Here is a 23,674-nt window from a genome sequence, read left to right on the forward strand (position 1 = left end):
CTGTGTCCAAAAAAATTATGCATCATTCTGCACCCTGAATCCATCACTGCTCTGCCAGGAGGTAGACAACATGTTTCATCCACAGTCCTCTGGACTCACGAATGATCATAACATCAGTCAGAATTCTTACAACTTTCACAGCTGTTTGTAGTTACAATGTTGTTGTTAGTGTACAAATTGGTCTCCTGATTCTGATCATTTTTTTCTTCATCAGTTTCTAAAAGTCTTCAAAAATGCTCAACTTATAAAACTGATGCTATAACATGAATTTTAATTTAACTTTCATAGTGTATTAGTGAATAGGAAATAATTGGTAAACCACAACCAATGACTTCCGTTACAGAGCAGGACTCTCACAAGAACCAGTACTAGAAAATGCATCTGTCATACTAGGTTATTATAGCTGATCATTTATCATAACCAGATCAACCATGTACTATTATTATAGACCATCTGCTGCTCTGTAGAATGAGCGTTATTATTATAACAAATCCTTTATTATAATGACATTCACCATGAAATTTTATCTGAATGATATAATGTCTAACAAATGGTGAAACGAGACTGTAATCAAGTTATTTTCCCCAAAGCCTCTAAGATGACAGAATAGACATGATCTCTCCCTCTGTCTTATTTCCCAAAAGAGATAGTAAGTTCCAGCATAGTCAATAACAAGCAATATATTTATAATATTAAAAATACGTTTACTTAGTAATACTGAGCAAATTGTCTGTAGGAAGAAATAAATGAAAATAACTCTATGCAACATTTAAGACCGAGAAACATATGTTTCCTGAAACCTGTAAGAGTACATTATTGTGTCTGATGGTAACTGCATGTTGTAAGCTTGTTGGAAAAACACCACTTTTTTTTAAAGGCAAATTGAATGGCTAAGGTAAAAATATATTTTGCATGACTTCATACATATAATGGGTATTGTATTCCTTGCCTCCTCACAATGGGTGCGGGAAGAGTAGAGGGAGAGAAAAAAAATTTTTAAACTAGAAAGGAATATTAGTTTTGTTTTTGCAAAAAGTGCCCTGGGGGGATTTTTAGTTTCAGTCAACACAGTATATTGGTATAATCTTTGGAAAGCTATAAATGAACTCACACACTACCTAACTTCTGCCACTTCAGGAGCACTCCTATCTGTGAGCTGAAACAAATAAGAAGCAAATATAAGAGAAATCAGGTAATGGTAGGCTGTAACCTACCATCCAAGGGAATGTGTCTAGGCAGTAGCAAATAGTAGGCAGGTCTATCAGTAATTCAGTGATGCCAAATGTAAGAAGCAATCTTCCTCCCGGTCCCCCAAAGACATGAATGGGAAGCTAATAAGAAATTTCTGTAGAAGACAACGACCTCAGAATTCCCAAAGGATAAGAAGGAGCTGGAAGAATCAGATAGAGATGAGGAGATTTTATTCTGTCAGTGATTCCTCCCCCTAAGAATCTATCCTTCCTAGATTAGCCACCACAGCTGTGATATCAGACTGAGAAGATGCCTACATCCCATTCCTTGGCAGAAGTGAGAGGTTCCTGAGTGTGGTACACTGCGCGTGCTTTCAGTCTTTTTCAATGTCTTGATGAGTTTTGCTGATTTTTTTTCTTTTTCTGTCTTTAAAATAATGTTTGTTATAATTGGAAGACTTTCTGGAGAGAGAGAGGAAGAGACACTAGGGAGAATTTTGGTAATGTACAAAACAAAGTAACATTTTAAATTTTAAAAATTAAAAGAAATCAAGTTCAGCACTTTCATTTCATTAATGGAGAAGCTAGGTTGCATGGGGAACAGAGTCTAAAAGTGGAAAGACTTGAGTTCAAATAAGGTCGACAAATAATGGCCATGTGACCTTGGGCTACTCACTTAACCTCTGTTTGCCTCGGTTTCCTCAGCTGCCAAACAGGTATAATAATAGTACCTATCTCAAAAAGTTGTTGTTAGGACCAAATGAGATAATGTTTCTAAAAGTGCTTAGCACAGGATAAACTAGGTTCTCCCTTCCTAGATAGATACACACACACACACACGCACGCACACACACATATACTCATACATGTGTATATATCCCATTTTTCTTTAAAATGGGCTGAGTTCCTCCACCAAAACAAGGGTTTACAGAAAGGGGTAAAATGTGCAAACTCACCTCCCTGACATTCTCAATGGCAGTGGTAAAAATGTAAACGATAACAAGCCATTCTTGCACTGTCGGCTGAGGCTGCATCTCCACCAGTACGGTATAGGTGAAGAGCATGAGAAAGGCCAAATATGCCATCTGTGGAAGAGAAAAGACACACATACCACAGGGATCAGTGAACTCGTAATAGAATTAGAAAAGCAGACCAAGCCAGAACACCTTTAAATGACATCCAAATCAAGAATAATCTCATATTTATTTTTTTATCATCTCATATTTAAAAACATAAATAGGTATCTTGGTAAAGAAAGACAAATGAAAGAGAAAGAAAGAGCATACTGGTCTTGGAATCAGGAACTCTGTGGTCAGATTCCAGTTCTAATCATTACTGGTTGTATAACCTTAGACAAGTCATTTAATTTCTAAATAGAAGACTATCGTTTCATCAAGTGGCAAGCCAATACGCATCATTCTGATACTAATTGAAGTGAGGTAAGTTATGTAGAGCACAATGTAACCCTTCAAGTACTATATGACTATCAGCTGTATTCATCTAAGAACTGAGGGGAAGAGAGTTAAATCTGGTATGTCACTTTAAGTTATACAATGGGGGAGTGGGGGCGGAGCCAAGATGGCGGAGTAGAAAGACGCACATACACATAGCTCCAAACCCACAACCCATAGAACCGCTACAGGGAAGTAACTCATGGCGAATTCTGCACCCAGAGGCCACGGAACATTGGAGCGAGGGAGATTTCTGTTCCGGAGAGACCTGCAAACCTCTCGCGGGGGGTCCTTTGCACTGCGGACTGGGCGCCAGGACTGGGAGCTGAGTGCAGCCCTGCCGCGGCCACGGCACCAAGAGGAAAAGATCCAAGCGGGCTTCAGGGATGGGATCTCCAGCGGCCACGTGGGTCCCTCCACCCACAGAGGGACCTGCAAACCTCTCGCAAAAGGTCCATCGCGCTGCAGACACAGAGCCCAGCCCAGACCTGCTGCGGCCATGGCCGCGGCACCGAGAGAAACAGATCCGAGCAGGCTTCAGGGACGGGATCTCCAGCGGCCACACAAGTCCCTCCACCCACAGGTGATGGGGGTCGGTGAGAGAGTCTCTTTGGCGGGTCGAGAGGGGAGTGGGGTGCCCCCATAACTCAGCCCCCCCCCCCCGGGAGGTAGAAGCCGAGAGGCGGCTGCAGACCGGGGCTCCCCAAGCGGGCGGGAGCCTGAATCCATTGTGGAAGGTCTGTGCATAAACCCCCTGAGGGAACTGAGCCTGAGAGGCAGCCCTGCCCCAACCTGAGCATCTTAACTTAATCTCACACTGAATAGCAGCCCTGCCCCTGCCAAAAGCCCTAAGGCTGGAAGCAGCATTTGAATCTCAGACCCCAAAGGCTGGCTGGGAGGATCAGGAGGCGAGGTGGGTGTGAGGAGAATATTCAGAGCTCAAGTCACTGGCTGGGAAAATGCCCAGAAAAGGGAAAAGAAATAAGACTATAGAAGGTTACTTTCTTGGTGAACAGGCATTTCCTCCCTTCCTTTCTGATGAGGAAGAACAATGCTTACCATCAGGCAAAGACACAGAAATCAAGGCTTCTGTGTCCCAGCCCACCCAATGGGCTCAGGCCATGGAAGAGCTCAAAAAGAATTTTGAAAATCAAGTTAGAGAGGTGGAGGAAAAGCTGGGAAGAGAAATGAGAGACATGAAGTCAAAGCATGAACAGCAGATCAACTCCCTGCTAAAGGAGACCCAAAAAAATGTTGAAGAAAATAACACCTTGAAAACTAGCCTAACTCAATTGGCAAAAGAGGTTCAAAAAGCCAATGAGGAGAAGAATGCTTTCAAAAGCGGAATTAGCCAAATGGAAAAGGAGATTCAAAAGCTCACCGTAGAAAATAGTTCTTTCAAAATTAGAATGGCACAGATGGAGGCTAAGGACTTTATGAGAAAGCAAGAAATCACAGAACAAAGCCAGAAGAATGGAAAAATGGAAGATAATGTGAAATATCTCATTGGAAAAACAACTGACCTGGAAAATAGATTCAGGAGAGACAATTTAAAAATTATGGGACTACCTGAAAGCCATGATCAAAAGAAGAGCCTAGACATCATCTTTCATGAAATTATCAAGGAAAACTGCCCTGAGATTCTAGAACCAGAGGGCAAAATAAATATTCAAGGAATCCACAGAACACCGTCTGAAAGAGATCCAAAAAGAGAAACTCCTAGGAACATTGTGGCCAAATTCCAGAGTTCCCAGGTCAAGGAGAAAATATTGCAAGCAGCTAGAAAGAAACAATTCAAGTATTGTGGAAATACAATCAGGATAACACAAGATCTAGCAGCCTCTACATTAAGGGATCGAAGGGCATGGAATAGGATATTCCAGAAGTCAAAGGAACTAGGACTAAAACCAAGAATCACCTACCCAGCAAAACTGAATATAATACTTTAGGGGAAAAATTGGTCTTTCAATGAAATAGAGGACTTTCAAGCATTCTTGATGAAAAGACCAGAGCTGAAAAGAAAATTTGACTTTCAAACACAAGAATGAAGAGAACCATGAAAAGGTGAACAGCAAGGAGAAGTCATAAGGGACTTACTAAAGTTGAACTGTTTATATTCCTACATGGAAAGACAATATTTGTAACTCTTGAAACATTTCAGTATCTGGGTACTGGGTGGGATTACACACACACACATGCACACAAGCACACATACATAGAGATGGAGTGCACAGAGTGAATTGAAGAGGATGGGATCATATCTTAAAAAAAAAAATGAAATCAAGCAGTGAGAGAGAAATATATTGGGAGGAGAAAGGGAGAAATTGAATGGGGCAAATTATTTCTCATAAAAGAGGCAAGCAAAAGACTCATTAGTGGAGGGATAAAGAGGGGAGATGAGAGAAAAACATGAAGTCTACTCTCATCACATTCCACTAAAGGAAAGAATAAAATGCACACTCATTTTGGTAGGAAAACCTATCCTACAATACAGGAAAGTGGGGGATAAGGGGACAAGCAGGGTGGGGGGGGATGATAGAAGGGAGGGCATGGGTAGGAGAGTGCAATTTGAGGTCGATACTCATGGGGAGGGATAGGATCAAAAGAGAATAGAAGTAAAGGGGGACAGGATAGGATGGAGGGAAATATAGTTAGTCCTATACAACACAACTATTATGGAAGTCATTTGCAAAACTACACAGATTTGGTCTATATTGAATTGCTTGCCTTCCAAAGGGAAGGGGTGGAGGGAGGGAGGTAAAGAAGTTGGAACTCAAAGTGTTAGGATCAACTGTCGAGTAATGTTCTTGCCACTAGGAAATAAGAAATACAGGTAAAGGGGTGCAGAAAGCTATCTGGCCCTACAGGACAAAAGAGAAGATGGAAACAAGGGCAGAGAGGGATGATAGAAGAGAGAGCAGATTGGTCATAGGGGCAATTGGAATGCTTGGTGTTTGGGGGGGGAGGGGATAAAAGGGGAGAAAATTTGTAACCCAAAATTTTGTGAAAATGAATGCTAAAAGTTAAATAAATAAATTTAATTATAAAAAAAAAAAGTTATACAATGTGAAGGTTCCGCTCAAAGATCTTCTAGCAAATTCATTTGCTATTTTATCAGTTCCTTAAGATTAAAATTCATATGCTGGATATGATGAAACTGGAGGATCCTAGGTTTTGGATAAAGACAGTAACAGAAGATAAGGTTCAAAGCACACTGGCTGCCCCACCACCACCATCACCTTCCATCTTCAATCTATGGAAGTCCTCTGGGTAACCTAGGAAGGATGACTGACAAGGCTGGAACTGAATTAAGTGGCAGTCACCACTGGCTTCCTCAAAACAGACAGTGTCAGTGAGTAATACAATGGTCCAGGGTCTTTCTTTGAGGTGCAAACACCATCACTGTCACCACCTTCAGCACACATATTCTAGACACTGGACCAAATAAACAAGCTGCAAAAAATGAAATATATAAACATGATAGGCATTAGTCTTAGGTATTCTTTACCATGATATTTCCAAGTCAAATGGTCCCTGTTAGCTACCTGTTCTACCAAACTATCCTAATTTTGGCTGCCTACTTTGCATGCTTTTTAAAACACCCATCTTAAAATTATTTATTCTGATTCTTAAAACCAATTATTTAAATTACTGAAATCAGAAGATTAAAAAATTTGATTTAATCACTATCATTGATTTAGAACTGGAAGGGCCTATAGAAATCATCAAGTTCATCCTCCTTCATTTTGCAGATGAGGAAACTGAGACATTGAGAGTTTAAGTGACTTCCATAGGTTTGTAGAGAGGCAAGGTTTTCTTCATTCCCAACCCAGTTCCCTAGCCACCACACCACATTTCTGCTCAACTATCCTTTACTTAAGAATGTGCTTATAATTAGTCTCCTTTTCAGTCTTTATTTTTTTAATTCCCAAGTAACACTGTATTATCTAGGATTGCTTTCTAAAGTTAGTATATTCTCTGTTTTATACATATTACAGAGATGCCAATGTAGTTGATTTCCTCCCAGATCTGATCTTTCCTTATTCTGACATGTATCTAAACAACTCCACAGCTATATTTAATATTTATATTCACATATATATTAAATATGCAATAAACATAATTATTTTTATATACATATTATTTTATATTATATATTACATATATAATATAATATATTGCACTGTGGGCTACTACCACTACTATATAATTATATATACTATATAATAATATATACTATGATATATTGCTTGTTATATGTTATATATAACAACATAATTATATTATATGTAATATCTTAATCTGATATGTATTCATATATATGAGCCATATATTCATATATATATATTCAAACAATATATTATGTTTTTAAGGCAGGCAAGGTATGACTATAAAGTAACAGCATTTCACTCCTTGTCCACCTCCTCAGTAGTTTCCATACTGCCACACTCTTTTTTCCGCTTCTCCTTTCTTCCCATTTCTCCTCTTCCATAATCAAATCGATTACATCACTACTCTTGAAAACAATATACTGATCTACTCCCCTATAGTTCTACTCACCAGCCCTATAACGTTCCAATCAAAATATCCCTCCCTGAATGCCGCTCTCCTATGTGTGTTCTCCTCCCCCATTACAATAGAAGATCCATAACAGAGTAGACTGCCTTCAATTTTGTATTAGTATCCTCAGAACTTAGCACAGTGGTTGGCAGATACTTAATACATGTTTTCTCTTCATTTCATTCATAGGCAATTGGATGGCACATTGGATAGAGGCCTGGGTCTGGACTTAAGAAGACCTAAATTCAAATCCACCCTCAGACACTTACTAACTGTGTGACTTTGGGTAAGCCGCTTAACCTCTGTTTGCCTCAGTTTCCTCAGCTGTAAAATGAGGATTGATAATAAATCCTACCTCCCAGAATTATTGTGTGGATCAAATGAGATAATAATTGAAAAGCACATAATAAATGTTATATGTTAGGGACTGTGATTATTCATTCAGATTTTTAAAGTAAACATGCCCAAGCTTACCCAGATAAAGGAGTACTATTTTTCAAAGGAGTTATGCTAGGAGGTTGTCCCCTTATCCCAAGGAAACTCCCATGACTCAAAACATTTCTATAACTCCTCTTTGAAATTGTCCTCAAAGATGACTGAATAATCTTGAACATTCTCAGTGGCAGCAAACCTTGATCCTCTTAGGGTAGATTTGATTTTTTGACAAAATAAAAGATATTTGGAGGCAGTGATGTTAAAATGTTAATTCATTCATTTATTCAATAGAAGGAATGAACAAGCTACATGGCATAGATTTCCAACAAAACCTACAACAAGCAGACTGACAGTTTCTGTGTGTGGCTCAAAAATAGCTCCAAAGCACATGTTCCAAAGATACTAAGAGTAATACCTGAACAACTGGAATAAATATAGGTCCTCTCAGGTTCACAACTGGAAAGGGAAAAGTACTCATTGGACATGTTTAAGTTCTGTTGTGATTATTAGCAAAGCATCTCATTATTTTTTTTTTTTTGCCATACTTTGTATGGCACTTCCATTGAGTAACTTGTTCTCCCAATGCATGTCAGCAACCTCTCTATAATTTAAGAATTCTAGAGAGTTCCATGGACCCCTCAGAGATTAAGTGACTGGCCTATGGTCAGATAACCAGTATGGAACACAGATGAACCCAAGATAACCTGATGAGGAGGCAAGCCCCCTACCCACGACAACACATACTGCCTTCTCACTGATATAGAAAACTAGGTAAATTAGAAAAAGATTCTGTGCATACCTGTAGATTACAAAATTTCTATTTTCTCAGTATTTTCACCATCCAAAACAGAACCATATCTGTTTATTGAAATTTTGACTTTTTAAGAAATCTTATTACCCTATTATTTCTTTTTTCCAAAAATCAGAACCAAATATAGAATTAGAATTCATATCTTACATGGGGAAGAAATTAGTTTCAAGAATTAGTGCACACAAATGCTGATTTTCATGGAAAAAAAATATGATGACATACATATACTTTAGTTATTCTTAAAATTCTTTCCACAGACTTAGAATCCTAAAAACCCTTAGAAACTCAAGCATCCTTAGAAATCATTGATTTCAGCCTTCCCTTATAGTTAGAAAATCAAGAACCAGAAAAGCTAAGTTACTTGGCCAACGTGACAGAGTTAGTTTAGTGCCAAAGAGGAGAAGGAAGGGGGGAAAGAAGTATTTATTAAGTAATTGCTACGTGTGGGTCACTGTGCCAAGTATTTTACAAATATGATTTCATTTGAGCCTCCCAACAGCCCTGTCAGGATGGTGCTATTATTATCCCTATTTCACAGCTGAGGAAACTAAGGTAGATGGAGGTTAAGTTACTTCCTCATGGTCACACAGTCAGGAAGTGTCTGAGATTTGGATCTGACTTCTGGTCTTTCTTACTCCAGACCCAGAACTCTATCCATTTAGCCATCCAGCTCCCATAACCAGTCTGATAAAACCAGTCCAGTGTTCTTTCTACAATCTAGGTCCCAGTTAATCTATTATAACATGATTTTCTCAAAAACACATTGATAAAACATTCCAGGAACTGTAAAGTCCTCTTAGATCATCTATAGGATCCAGTATCATGGAATACAACAAGGAGTTCCTAAAATCTCATAAGAAAGAAAGTTTATATTTCTATTCCTGAAAGTTTTATCCCTTCCTCTCCCCTACTTTCCTACACTTATCAGCTTCCTCTGCATCATCACTTCAAAATTAAAAGAGTTTCCTCCCCTTGTTGGCACATTTTTTTCTTCCTGAAGGAAAAATGTAATCAGCAATGCTGTTACTAGCATTTCTGTAATCCTTGATTACTACTGTGAATATGACTTGGAGCAGGGACCCACCGTGTAAAACCAGAACTTGACAATTGGAGCATTGTAGAATTCGTAGACTTTTCTGGTGCTAGGAAGGCTTTGGGGCCCACGATGTAAGGCAAAGTTCTGACTACCGTCAGGTTTCTTATCGGATCCCCTTTCAAAATCATGATCCTGGGGTTTTAATGAGAGAAAAAAAAAATGAAAAACATTTCATTCTCAGGTAACGTACCACTCCACTGAATACCCTGGGATAAGAAACAGCCTGAAAAGGCAATTTGTTATTCTGGAAACCAACCAATTAGTGAATCCACTTTCCCTGTGATAATAAATCCAGTTCATTTGCAAGTTACTGGTCTTCTCTGAGAACAAAGGATGAACAACGATTACAACAAACCTAAAAGAGAGGCAGTTAACCTAGGGAATAGAGATATGGTCTTGGAGTCAAGAAACCTTGAGTTCAAGTCCCACCTTTGACACATATTGACTGTATAATCCCAGGCAAGTAATTTATTCCTTCAGTATACTCGGTAACTCTTTAGACTTCTAAGTTATGGAACAATTGTTGATTCATGTTTGTGGAAGGGTCAGTATCCTACACCAATATCCTACACAAGCTCATAACAAAGTAAGTAAAGCAAAGGAAACTGTGCATCCAAAACTATATCTATTTTTGTCTGGAACTAGGAGTTCATAGATGGAACCACCATCAGCAACTACATTAGTCTTATAGGTTGCCTCAAGCACCAAGAGGTTAAATCACTAGCTCATAGTGATGCAGCTAATACATATCAGGGACAGAACACTAAATCCCACTCTCTATGCACTTTGTCATACTTTATAGTACTATGCCCTATATCATCTCTATCATGCCAATGTGAAAACTGATCCATGGAGTACTTTAACATCTTTTTCACTATCACAGTAGAAGGCAGGTGCAGAGCATTGTGGGCGAGGGGAACCTTTGTCACCATTTAGAATACAAGTAGGTAATAGATTTTCTTCTGGATACACGGTATCCCAAAAGTCTTAATGCAGTTTTAGGCTTTAATGGCATAGAACTGAACTGAATCTTTTGGTATGTCCTGTTTAATTCACAAACCCAGGCAAGGAAATGTTTTCAATTGGCATGTAGATTAGTGTATCTTTCTGGGAAAGAAGGCTCCTGATATCATGCATTTCCCACAAATACTTATAGAATACATAAACACTGTTAGACTGCATTCTCAACTGGTCAGTCACGGAGGGCAGTTCATTGTGTTTCAAGGGAGGAGAAAGATATTGGCTAATCTCCTAGCCTTTTGTTAGCCTTAGAAGTATGAGTCAGGATAGACTCTCTGTCTTGGTTGTCCTTATACAAGTACTGGGGTAAAAGGATGAAAACCGTAAAGATGTGACTCCCCATTTCCACTTGAAATAGATGCTTCTTCTGAAAGGGAAATTATTCACGTCAGTTTCTCTTGGTCTCTCTATGTCTATCTCTGTCTCTCTGTCTCTGTCTCTCTGTCTCTCTGTCTCTCTCTCTGTCTCTGTCTCTCTTTCTGTTCTATCTCTCCAAAATAATCACAAAAATCTCCTTGAAAGCCAGACCTACACAGCTGAAAAATTAGTTATTCAGTTCAGAAGAACCATCTCTGTCTTTGCTTTAATAATCTAAACAATTGACCTCAAAAGAGTTGAGTCTGAAACCTAAACTATTCGGATGAATTATCTGTATTTCCTAAATAACTGTGAATTATTATTGAAGAATCCACTTCCTTTGATACATTGAGTCCTGAACTGTGCCTAGAGCCAGAAGAATCCATTTGACTCCTAGCAGGTTGGAGCCAAAATGTAGCTGGAACAGCCTAGAAAATCAGTGATTTACCGAGATCTTAATGGCATAAATACCACTTGGGAAGAGCTCAGTAGGTAATTGTGGCAATGAGTTTCCTATTAAATAACTTCTTATTTGTATTATATGGTCTACCGTAGCATTCCATCAGATCTGAATTGCCCTTGGTTATTACGGCAATTTACTAGGGATAATCAAAGCTAATTGATGTTATCCCTGGAAAGAATGCTGAATTCCCAGGAGTAAACCGCCATGATAAAGATTCCCGAACTAGAGCTCTGGAGAACTAGAGAAAGAAAAGAAAAACTGGACCACAAGAAATAGGAGGCCAGAGCTGGAGCTCCAGCTCTAGAAACTAAGTATGAATAAGTCACTTAGACTCTGAGTTTCAGTCTTTTTATATATAAAATGGAGAGAAGAATATTTTTACTACTTACTTAACAGGGCTGTTGTAAGAAATGTGCTTTATAATCTTGGAAGTGTTACATAAATATGCCCTCAAATAATTGTGAATTCAATTTAAGAATTCAAATCCAAACTCAAGGGGGAGGAGAAGAACAGGGGATCTGTAGAAGGAGGCAGGACTAGAAAGGTTTAGCTCTTCAAGTTAACAAGATCATAGATTTTAGAAGTGAAAGAGACCTCAGAAGCCACCAAATCCAACTCCTTCATTTTACAGATAAGAAAACTAAGAGCCCAAACTGGTAACTGACCTAACATCACACCAGGTACTAAATATCAGAGGTAACATTTGAACTGTGGTCCTCTGACTCCCAAAGTTAGCAGAACATGGTGACCATTTCTGGACAGAGGAGTGATGCACTGAAGATGCAAAATGAGAAACACAGTTTTCAAAGTGGCCAATGTGTGAATTTGTTTTGTCTGACTATGCATATGTTTACAAGGACTTTGGGTTTTTTGTTTGTTTTTGTTTTCCTGGGAGAGAAAGGAAAGAGGGAAAAGGGAGAAAAATAAATGCTAACTAGCTAGAAAAAAATACTTTGTTCATTTATTTTTTTTTAAGTCAACAGCATTCTTTCCACTGTTTTACATTATTTCTTTTTAAGAGCTCTCCCTCTTTCTCTTGAAAGGAGAAACTACAACATAATTCTTATTTTCTTTTGAGTTATGACAATTATCTTTCACTTTAAAAAGCTATCAGTACAAGGGAGTGTTTTCAATTTAGCATTTCAACTTCCTTAGCCCACCTTTTTTCCTTTTGTCGTGTGTCAACATAAGCAACAAACAAACAAAATAAAAAAATCTATTACAATAATCAGGCTGGACTGAAGATGGGGCTTCCATGATGACAAACCAAGGTGATGCTCCAACTACTTAATTGCTACTTGGCTGTTTATGTGTTCTGGAGCACCCCCATCTAGCTAAGTCCAAACCTTAACCAGAAAAGCCAGGTCTTGAGCATAGCTATGTTACAACCAAGTTTCAATTATTCAAGAAGTCTGAGGAAGTGTGTCATATCTATCATCTGTGCAAGCAAGTTTAATTGCCATTCAAGAAAGGAGTCATTTCTGAGCAACTCAGCCTGAGTCCCGAGAAGTTGACCACTTGGTGGAAGGATGTGGCTTCCCGGCATTCTCTTCATACCTGTAAAAGGTTTTTTCTTCTTGAGAAAGAAAGGGCTTTTGAAAGGCAGCCTTGTAGTTTCCCATACACACACTCAGAAAGTGTTCTTTGCTTAACACTTGAAAAAAAACACAAATACATTTTTTGTGTATTTTCTACACCCTTGAATGACTTTCTTTGGTGTTCATTTCAACAAATCCCTGTATTGTGTGAAGCACAAAGGATATTAAGTACAAAATAAACATACATCTAAACAGAATGTTTCTGAAGGCAAGTGACTCCTATATTTGAAGGATTTATTACAGGAAAGGTAAATATCAATTTTCCTGTACTGTTTTAGCTAAATTGCATAAATCTCCTACTACAAATAATTATAGTCTTTACTGTAGTATGCAATTATCTAACTAATAAAAATCTCACTCTTAATTGACTTTACTAGCCCTGCACCACAAGAGGTAAGTATGTCCAGCATTCTCCAGAAAACTCTTAGGAGTTAGCATGTGCCTGCTTTATTTGTAATAACTCTCGAGGGAGCAGGAATAAGGCTTTTAAGTGTGTGTGGGTGTGTGGGTGTGCATGCACATGTGTGTGGGTGTGAATTTTATTGTAGTAAAATTCAGAAGAAATAATTCCAATGTTTACCTCAATAAAATTTTTTAAAATATAAACACATGTTGGAACTCAGAAGCTGTTCTGGGCAGCTAATACAGTCATGATAGAGTGAAGCGCAATGCATCGATCAATCAGTCAAGAGACAAGAGTTTGAACCTCAACGCTAATATTTATTAGCTTTATGACCATGGCAAGTCACTCAACCCCACTGTGCCTCAGTTTCCTCAACTGTAATAGTGTATGTATTTCCTTATATCACAGGGTTATTGCAAGAAAATGTTCCCTAAAACTCAAAAAGCTACACCTGGCTAGATAGTATTATCATTATTGTTTAACCCATGAGTTATCCAAAGTACAATGCTGTATCACCTAGCCACCATGTGCAATAATAGTTCTACAGAAGAGTAACACAACCTTGCAATTTACGATGGTAGTAACTCCCTCTGTCTGACCCCAACACCCATATTACAAGGTCTGGAACTTTCCTTCCCCTCTCTTCCATCACCTGCAGCACAGAGGGAGTAAAGATAAGAAGAAAGGGAAAGAGGAGATTAAGATTTCTGGAGCATAAGGAGTAGGAAACTGGGATCTACAGGAGTTAAAGACTTGTGAGTCACAGTCATCTCACTGGTAGACATCCATGAGCCCCTTCTTTGTCCTAGATGACTCCTGGGTCATGACATTTTTTTCTGGGGATTATAGGAACAGTAGAGATAACTTGCCTTTCTTCTACTATTGCCTGTGACTTCTACAAGTCTCTGCTTATAGATGTTCTGCAGTCATTATCTTCTGTGTTTGTCTCTTGGGTATGTCTATACTATAATAGTTCTTTATTCTGGGAGTCCTTTTTTGTTTATTCATTCTTCCAAAAATCACTTCCCAATTTGGGACATTGTGTTGGAGCCAGACTCTACACACTTCTAAAGGCAAAGTCTGGGCCTTGTTTGGTCCCAATTTGTATAAAATGCTGTTAATGTATTATTATAAGTATGCATATAATTAATAATTTCATGTATCACATAGTACCTAATATATAAATAATTATGTATTATATAATTATAGTATGTAATGTAACAAAAAATATTTTAATGCAAGATGTTTTAAAAGCATTAAATGTCATAGAAGATACTTACTACCCCCTCAAAGGTAGATGATATCTGAAGGGACCCTGATGTTGGAAAAGATTGAAGGCTAATGGAAAAGGAGACAGCAAGAGAATGAGCTGGATGGATCGTACCATGGAAACAATGAACATGAGCCTGGACAGACTTTGGGAGAAAGTCGAGGATACAAGGATCTGAAGTGTAATGGTACTTGGGGGCACAAAGAGACAGACTTGACTGAATGACTGAACAACAACAAAGCCAAGATTTCAATGTAAAGAATATGAGTAAAGCGAGATGGTAAATCCCCTTCTGAAGATGGATTAAAAAGAGGTAAGTGGCAATGCAAGTTAATAAAGTGAGTCCATCTGAGATACAAAGTAAAAGCAAGACAAGTCACAAAGTGTTTATGAAGCATCTGCTATGTGCCAGGCACATAATAGGCTGAGCCTTAGGGATACAAAGAAAGAAAAAACAGTCCCTGCTCTCAAGGAACTCAATGGGGAAGACAACATACAAACAAAATATAGACAGAATTACATTGGAGATAACCTCAGGGGGAAAACACTAATATGAATAAAGATTGGGAAAGGTTAACAGTATTCCTAGACTAAAACAAATGTAGCTATTTGTATGAGTGGAATGGAATAGATAACAAAAAGTATGAATCTATGATTCTGTAATCAAGTAGTCCAGAAATATGGGGATTCCCCACTAATGGTTAGTCAGAAGTGTTAAAGCAATCCCTTCTGCCAATCACACAGCAAAAGGAAAGTCAAACTTAACTACTTAGACATGAAAAACATTCAACTCTTTATCATGAACAGAACATGGAGTATCCTGATTAATTAATATTTGTATTCACAATAGTTATATATATAAAGCATATTATATATGTATATATATATTATCCAAAGTACCACAAATTTTCATTTAGAATCCTGGCTGGGGGAGGATGGGAGACACAAAAAATGTTGTTATATTCAGTACAGCTCAAGATTTAGTAGGCATTTCAACCTCTTGTCTTGCCTTGGGATCATTATTATGAATATAAATAATCCCTCAGCCAAAACTGAAAAGTTTTGATTAATAGAGTGCTGACGGACCTGAAGTCATTAAATAGAGTAGGGTTGGAGGTAGGAGTGGGGAAAAGAGAACAACAATCTTGTGAGAATTCAATTCACTTCCATCCCAAACTTACCATTGAGACATTTTCTTTGGTAATGCTGGAATTCTGGTCACCATTATACCATGTAAACTGAAAGTCCTGTGACTGGGGAACATGTGACATTTCTGCCTTGCTTTTGAATTCTAACATCAATATGGCAGGTGGTAAAAGGATACTTATGATAACCTTTAAAAGAAAACAAAGCAGAAAAATTAATAAAACCCCAAAAGTATAGATAGCTAGACGGCATAGTAGCTAGAGCACTGGAATTTGATTCAGGAAGATCTGAGTTCAAATTATGTTATATAAGTCACAATCAATCTGGGCCTTATCTATTAAATGGGGATATAAAAGGATCAAAAGAAGTAATATATGTAAGGTATTTTACAGACTTTAACTCACTACACTCACCTACCATTAACTCTCATTTCTATGGCACTTTCCAGTTTACAACCTCTAAGGAAGGTAGTGCAAGTATCCTTGATGGGGGAAACTGAGGTTCCTCAAGGCCACATAACTTGTCCAAGATCACCCTGTTACTCAATGGACTTTTTAAAAGGACATTTTCTTTTCATCTTTTATGAGAGTAGTGTCTCATTTGTGAGTTTTACAGTGTTTAGAAAATCCCCCAAATCAACATCCTTTTCATCTTCAGAACTAAAACCAGATGACTTCTGAAACCTGCCCAATGGAGGAGCCTCTTTGTTTGCCTTGTATATTGCTCGTCTCTCTCCTTCAAGGTCAAAGTGCTTACAAACGCCTGAGAGACAAGATCAAAGAATAAGAACTCCCTAACCTGGCCTAGAACCAAAGTTTTCCAACTCCAAACACATTACCCTTTCTAAGGTAAGACATTGCTTCCATTACAACCTCAAATACCATTATGAACATACAATACAAAATGTCATCCAGATCATTGTTCTTTCTGATAATAGTACCTTATGTGCAATTAATCAATCATTCAATATTTAACCACAGTGCCAGGCACTGTGCTAAGCACTGGGAAGTACAAAGAGAGGCAAAAGACAGTCTGTGCCCACAAGGAGCTTACAATCTAATGAATTTGTTGAGGAAGGGGATGATTTTCTTCCATGGCTTTGACCCCAAATATCCCTTGACCTACCTAAGGGCATTAAATATTATATTACCCATAAATTTATCTAAAGCTTTCTAAACACTATTATTTTCAAGCTGTATCATTCAGCACATAGAAAAACTCAGGGTAAACACTTCCACAGTTATTCTGAAATGTGGTGGAGGAAAAAAAAGGCAAAAACATAAGCTTCTTGAGGGCAGGGACAACTTTTATATTTTTTAGCTGTGTGATCCAGGGTAAGTCACTTATCTTAGCCTCAGTTTCCTCATCTGTAAAATGGGATAATAGCACCTAACTCACAGAACTGTTGTGAATATAAAACGAAACAACATTTAAAGCATTTTGTAAACCTTAAAGTGCTATAAAAATGCTAGCTATCTGATGATGGTGATAAAATTAGGGAAATAGGAAGGAAAGAGAAAATAAAGGAAGGGAAGGAAAAAGTGTGGTGCTAATTATAAAGGATGCTATTTGTCCTTTTCACTGAACTCAATAACACATGTTTATTAATTTCAACTATGCAACAAAGCTCAAGGCCAGGGTGAAAATTAAAGGCCAATTGTAATTGACTTGGTTAAATTACCCTTTAAAATTCCGGGCTATAATTGCCTTGAGTTATAGTGGGCTGGTTGTTGGAGATGATCAGCTGGGTGAAAAGGTGAGGCTCTGGACAATGTAATATATTCATACATGGCAAAATACAGTATAATTATTGAGTAGAAAATATTGCAAACTTCATTTTGTTTTCTGTGGTTTACCTCCTAGGGAGGCTTAGCAGGTTGATAAAACAAATAAACAAACCAAAAAGAGTGAGATCAGGATTAAGGTAGCTTCCATTAAAAAAACCCTAAACATCATTTGAATTTCATTTATCCACAGTGATTATGCATTTTTATGGTGATTTGACGTCTAACTTTTGACCTTCAAACATCCCTTTGAAGAATATAGGATAGGCATTTTAGAGATGAGAAAAACCAAGAAACAGATTGAATAACGTACAGAAAGAGGCAGAGAATAAAAAAAGTGTACTGAAATCAGGTTCTAACTTGCTACTTACACAGCTATTTATTAGCTATGACCTTATTCAAAGCATTTAGTCTATTTGAGCCTCAGTTTCTTTTCTTATAAAATGGGGATAACATCTGAAACACCTCCATTCCTAGATTATTATAAGGATCAACTAAGATCACATATATGAAAGTACTTTGTGAGATGTAAATCATATAATAATGATTATTATAATGATTACATTATATGTATTATATTATGTTATTATAACGATTATAATTATACCTTTAACCATGAGTTTTTCGTCATTTTCAGGCGTCCCATCCACATATCAGTCAGTAACATCTGAGTGCAAGTATGAGAAACAAAAGAGCGTAGCCCCACAGACACAGCCAGTTTCAAGCAGGTGGAGTTACTCCAGTTTTTCAGTTCATAGGTCAGCAGCTTCATGGCCATTCTCTCATTTTGCTTAAATGCCTTTTCCAATATATCCAGAGCAAGCTGACCAAACTCTCTATTACACAATAACAACATGGAAAAACATGAATCAGACTACTAAAATGAGTTAAAGATTTAGAAAGACTTCAAGGTCAATTTTACTGGGTTTAAAGAATTTACAGAAGGAAATTTAAAAGTCTTTAGATATATGAGAGATTATAACACAGGAGATATTGACTAACTCTTCTCCCTACCTATATAGAACAAAATGAAAAAAAAATTTAAGCTATAGCTTAAGAAATGTAGCTTTAGCTGAGGTTACCTAGCCTTTTAAAAAAAAATAAGCTGTAGTTATTTCTCTGAACACTGAGGCTGATGAACAAGCTCATGAGCAAGAGAAAGGAAAACATGGAGAGATGCTTATGGCTCTGTTCTCTTCCACAATGGGAAATATACATGTGACTCACAGGGATGCGAACTGGTAGCAGCTCTTGACCAATCTAGTAAGACTGCATGAGAAATCATTTGAGTAAGGATCCCTACATTAGACCCAAGGAAAGCTACCCTCAACAAAATGGACTGTTGAGTACTAGAAACAAATGACAAAGCAAGGTTGTAGAATCACTTTCCATTAAGCCATTTCAAAATTTAACAGATTATTATCTTTTTGAAATAGTTTATCATGGTCCCAAATGAAGGTAGGGATATGAACTAGTATGCTTCCTCAGTCCAAAGATTTTGTGTTTTCATCTATAAATGCCATTGTTCTTAGTACACAGATACTCTTCCATCTCAGAAACTTTTAGCATACAAGTAAGCAAGACAGTAAACTTATTTGCATAAAGGATAGTTTTTTCTCCATCAGGTCTCCTTTTTTGCCTCATCATAGCAACCTAAAGTTTTGAAGACAAGGATCATAAAACAAGGAGCTTATCTTTTCCCTCACACATCACACCAACATTCTCCTCCAACCTTTTGTATAATGTAATATATTTATTTTTCTCACACCTATGGTTACCCCATATTGAGAATGATTGCCTCCAATTTGGAATTATAAAGTTATTTTGAATTAAAGGGATTTGAAGAGGTCATCTAGTATAGTACCTTAATTTTAAATAAGAAAATTAAGGCCCACAGAGTTTCAGTGACCTGGCTAAGCTATTGTATTGATAATGCATTTTTGCTTATTGTTAATGTAATTTTGCTTCTTAATGCATTTTTCCCATCCATTAATCTTTCCCATCTATTAATAGGCCCATGTGACCTGCTTAAGTCACATGGAAATCTGGGTCACATGAGTCTAAGTCACATGGAACAGGAAGGGCTGGAGCAAGGATGGAACAGGAAGAAGTGGAGCTAGAGTAGAGCTGAGAGGAAGTTAGTCAGAGAGCAGTCAGAGCTGGGAAAGATGCAGGTTGCTGGCTAGCACAAGTGAGAGAGCTTGTTGTGATTTGTTTAATGGAGCTGGTTTGTGGGAAGCCTAATAGGGGGAAGGCTTGGGGATGGTGTTGTCCTCTGCATTGTTATTATATATAGATTTTTGTTACTATGATGGATTCGGCTTTCTGGTGTCTGAATAGATGTTTTGGACAGTCTGTTGTTTTTTGTCATTGAGAATTGTGCCAACATATTCATAGCTGCCACAGGTTCTGTGAATATTGCTTTGGCACTACAGTCATGTAGCGAGTTAGTGACAAAGTCTAGATTCTGACTCCAGATCCTGTACTCTTTCCACTAAACCATATTGCCTATTTAGTAGCATGAGCCAAAATATACTGCCTTAAGATATTTGAAGACCCTGATAATAAAGAAAGGGTAATATACATAAACATATATGTATGTACAATAGTATGAATGTTTATTTTAGGAGTTTGAAGATGAAAAACGGAAAAAATGTACTAAGTATCAAATATTGTCAAAGTTTACTATAGGGAGAAGAGAGACATCTTACTTTGAGTAATTGTTTAACTCTTCTGAGGTACCATCCAATATGTTGCTCTCCTCAGCCTCTTGTGCCATTGCCCGGTACAGTTTGCAGGCAACCACTGCCTTAACCGTGGCCTCCTCTCCATGCTGCCAGAAGAACATGGCCATCTTCTGTCTTTGCATCAAAACTGCCCAAACCAGCAAGTCATTATAAGGGTAAATAAAGCCAGCAGAGTCTGGATCTTCTGGTAAATTTTGCTCTTCCTTTGACTTCTTTCTTGATTTATGAAGGCATGCTGACTTGTCCTGTTGGTAGGCAAAATATGAATGAGTTCCTGTCTATCAGATTCACATATCAGATGTTTGCAGTATAGAGTTGTGAAAAGATGACATTCCTGGGTTTGGTAAGGAAAAACTAAAAAAGTGAAGTACACATTAGTAGTGCCTCAGGAAAGTATTGACTACCATTTAAATCTGATAAACCAGCTTATTCCATTTTCTACAAAATGTATCTAAATTGAGAATGTGAAATAAATCACCTGCCCACCTTGCTATTTTCAAGTATTCATGGTAGTAAACCCAAAATTATATCATATTACAGAGGTAAAAATAATGGTCTCCAAAAACCATCTTAGCCAACAATTTAGGCAAAAATCCTGGTATCCAAACACTCTCTGAGTCAATGATTCCAACATTTTTCCCATAAAAACTTCACCAAAGTTGCTAGCAAATATTCAATCCAATAATTGGAGCTTACTGTCTATTCTCTTACTCTGCTCACATTCTGCCTTCTTCCTACTTTAGGTGATACAGATCAGGGAAACAATCTAAATATAATTTCTTTAAGTAGTTGGGGACTAACAAAAAAAAGAGGCATGGTGTTAGGCCATCAATAAGAAAAATAAAGTCTCCAGCAATGATGTTAGAAGTGTGCTGAAATTTTTTTTATTGAAACCATCTCATAAAACCCTGAAATTTTTTCTCATGTATTAAAAAGGTAGGTGTAGAGGAGAGATGCTAAGTGGGAGGGAGGATGGAATAGAGAATATACAAACTAGATAGAGTCTCATCCACTTAATTACTAAGATTTGCCTATATTTAATAGCCAAAACACCAAGGAAAACTGAGAAAGCACAAAATACTTTTCTACTCTCTGGAATATGCAGGAAAATATCTTTGTACCACTTCTTAAGAAAGAAAATCTTATAAATGATCAACACCAACTTCACTTTATTCCCCAGGGTTGAAATTATGGCAGAAATCTAAATAGTTTCTTTTATATTAATTTATAGTTACAGACAATAACTCTTTTTCCCCTAGAGATAACTTTTAATAAAAAGCATCTTTAACTACAGAAATATGTAAGATTCTTTCAGTTCAAGGTTGAGAGCCAAAATGGTAGATAGATAGATAGATAGATAGATAGATAGATAGATAGATAGATAGATAGATAGACAGACAGACAGATAGATAGACAGACAGACAGACAGACAGACATAGATACATAGATAGATGACATCTCAGAACTGGATTGACCCCAAGAGGTAGATGTTGAACTGATGAGGACAGTGTCAGTTCAAAACAAATCATCTTGCATATGCTTCTTGACCACAACACTTTTATGAGGGAGAAATCAAATCAAAAATTAACATCCAGGGAAGGCTTGAAGTGGACAATATGTCAAAACCTAAGGTTTGGGGGTAAAAGGAGGGCCTCCCTCCTCAACTGCCTTTGGAGAAGAGGATATCCTAGGCTGCCTATGAATAAAAACCTCAAGGGGTTTGGGGGAGTTTTTATTTTGTTTTTGTTGGGGTTTTAGGATTAGTTGATAGGTTTCCTCCTTGAGTCACTCTCCAATCAAGAGGTGGGAGGGGATGGGGAAGAGAAGTGAAAAGTAACCAAAGTATAGGTTAAGATAATGATAAGAAAAGTTGTATTTCTATGGGCACCAACAAGACTTTCCTTCGTATTAAAATAAAGGGAAAAAGTACAATATAGCTTCCAAATTATGTGTCACTTAACCAATCTATAAGCATTTATTAAGTGCCAGCTACATACCAAGGGCTTGCTAGATTCTGGAGGGAAAAACCCCAAAATGAACCATTCTTTGAACTGTTACTTTCCGTTACTTTCCATCAGGAAGAGAATATGTAGACACTAAATATTTGCCAAATCAATGAGGAAGACTAGATTGCTGAGATGGTTGAAAAGGGCCTCATTTAAATGACAATTGAGCTAAACTTTGAGGGAAGCTAAGGATTTTAAGAGGAGGAGGTAAGGAGCAGTGCATTCCAAGTTCAAAGGCACTAAGATAAGAAATGAAACTTGTGAGGGACATCAAGGAAGTCCATTTGGCTGTACCATCATAGAGTATATGAAGCCAGTAAAGGAAGAGAAAGGCTGGAGTCAGACTGAGAACCAAAAAAAGGAGTCTACATGTAATTCTAGAGGCAAGAGGGAATGGCTGGAGTTTGTGAGCAGAGGAGTCACTTGCACGTTAGGAATATCACAATTACATGCAAAACTTGTGAACAGACCTAACTTCCTTCTACTCTGAATTTGAAAGCTGTAACATTTGGCAATTTAGAATTTCCTGGGCAAAATCTGCTTTCAAGCAAAAAACTTCTTGTCCTCCCCCTCCACTCCTGCAGCATTTGGGGACAGAGCATCCTGTAGGCAAAGACTGTCTGGTACTTCCTTTTGTGTCCTTGACGCAGTGCCTGGTACATAATAGGTACTTAAGAAATGTTTATTGATTTATTTTTTTTTAAGGCAAAAGCCTGATCATGCCATTCCTCTGCTCAGTAAGTCCAATGGCTCCCTGTTACCTTTAGAATCAAACAAAAATGCTTGAGGTTGGGCATTTAAAGCACTTCAAAACCTCAACTCCTCCTATTTTTCTAGTCTTCTCATATCCCACTCCCTACTACATACTTTACAATCCAGCAGCACCTGCTTTCTTGTCATTCCTGGCAGGACACTTTTTCTTTGGCTGTACCCCATGCCTGGAATACCCGCTCTACTAGATTCCCCTGGCTTTCTTCAAGAATCATTTCAAATCCCACCTTCTACAGCAGGCCTTTCCCTCTCTCTCCTCTAACTCCCTACAGCAAATTCCTTCCTTTTGAGATTACCTACCATCTACTACAGATAAAAAAGTATAGATATAGGCTGATAGTTGTTTCCATATTGTCTCCTTCCTTACAATGTGAGCTCCTTGAGGCCTTTGAATCCCCTGCTCTTACGACACTGCCTGTCACACAGCAACTGCTTAATGCGTACTTGTTGACTTACTGATTTTCTAGAACTTTTCTTCTTTCCTAATTACAAAAGATGACACTCTAAGAGGAAATGAAGCAGGGATACAGTAGCAAATGTAGGTGACATAAAAATGAAATATGTAA

The 23,674-nt window shown here is 37.7% G+C and overlaps 1 protein-coding gene across 3 annotated transcripts in view; it reads right to left on the bottom strand.

The window, feature by feature from the left end:
* Positions 1-23,674, bottom strand: part of TRPM6 (transient receptor potential cation channel subfamily M member 6) — a 230,288-nt gene that overhangs the window by 79,268 nt on the left and 127,346 nt on the right. For all 3 annotated transcript variants that reach the window (XM_072597466.1, XM_072597465.1, XM_072597464.1), the window contains exons 16-20: positions 20,296-20,576; positions 18,192-18,420; positions 15,836-15,988; positions 9,532-9,675; positions 2,147-2,275 (exon numbers count right to left, since the gene is read on the bottom strand). In XM_072597466.1, coding sequence (XP_072453567.1) covers positions 2,147-2,275; positions 9,532-9,675; positions 15,836-15,988; positions 18,192-18,420; positions 20,296-20,576 — 936 coding nt within the window. The remainder of the gene's footprint in view (positions 1-2,146; positions 2,276-9,531; positions 9,676-15,835; positions 15,989-18,191; positions 18,421-20,295; positions 20,577-23,674) is intronic.

This window comes from Notamacropus eugenii, chromosome 3 (genome assembly GCF_028372415.1).
Source record: "Notamacropus eugenii isolate mMacEug1 chromosome 3, mMacEug1.pri_v2, whole genome shotgun sequence".
Taxonomy (NCBI): Eukaryota; Metazoa; Chordata; class Mammalia; order Diprotodontia; family Macropodidae; genus Notamacropus; species Notamacropus eugenii.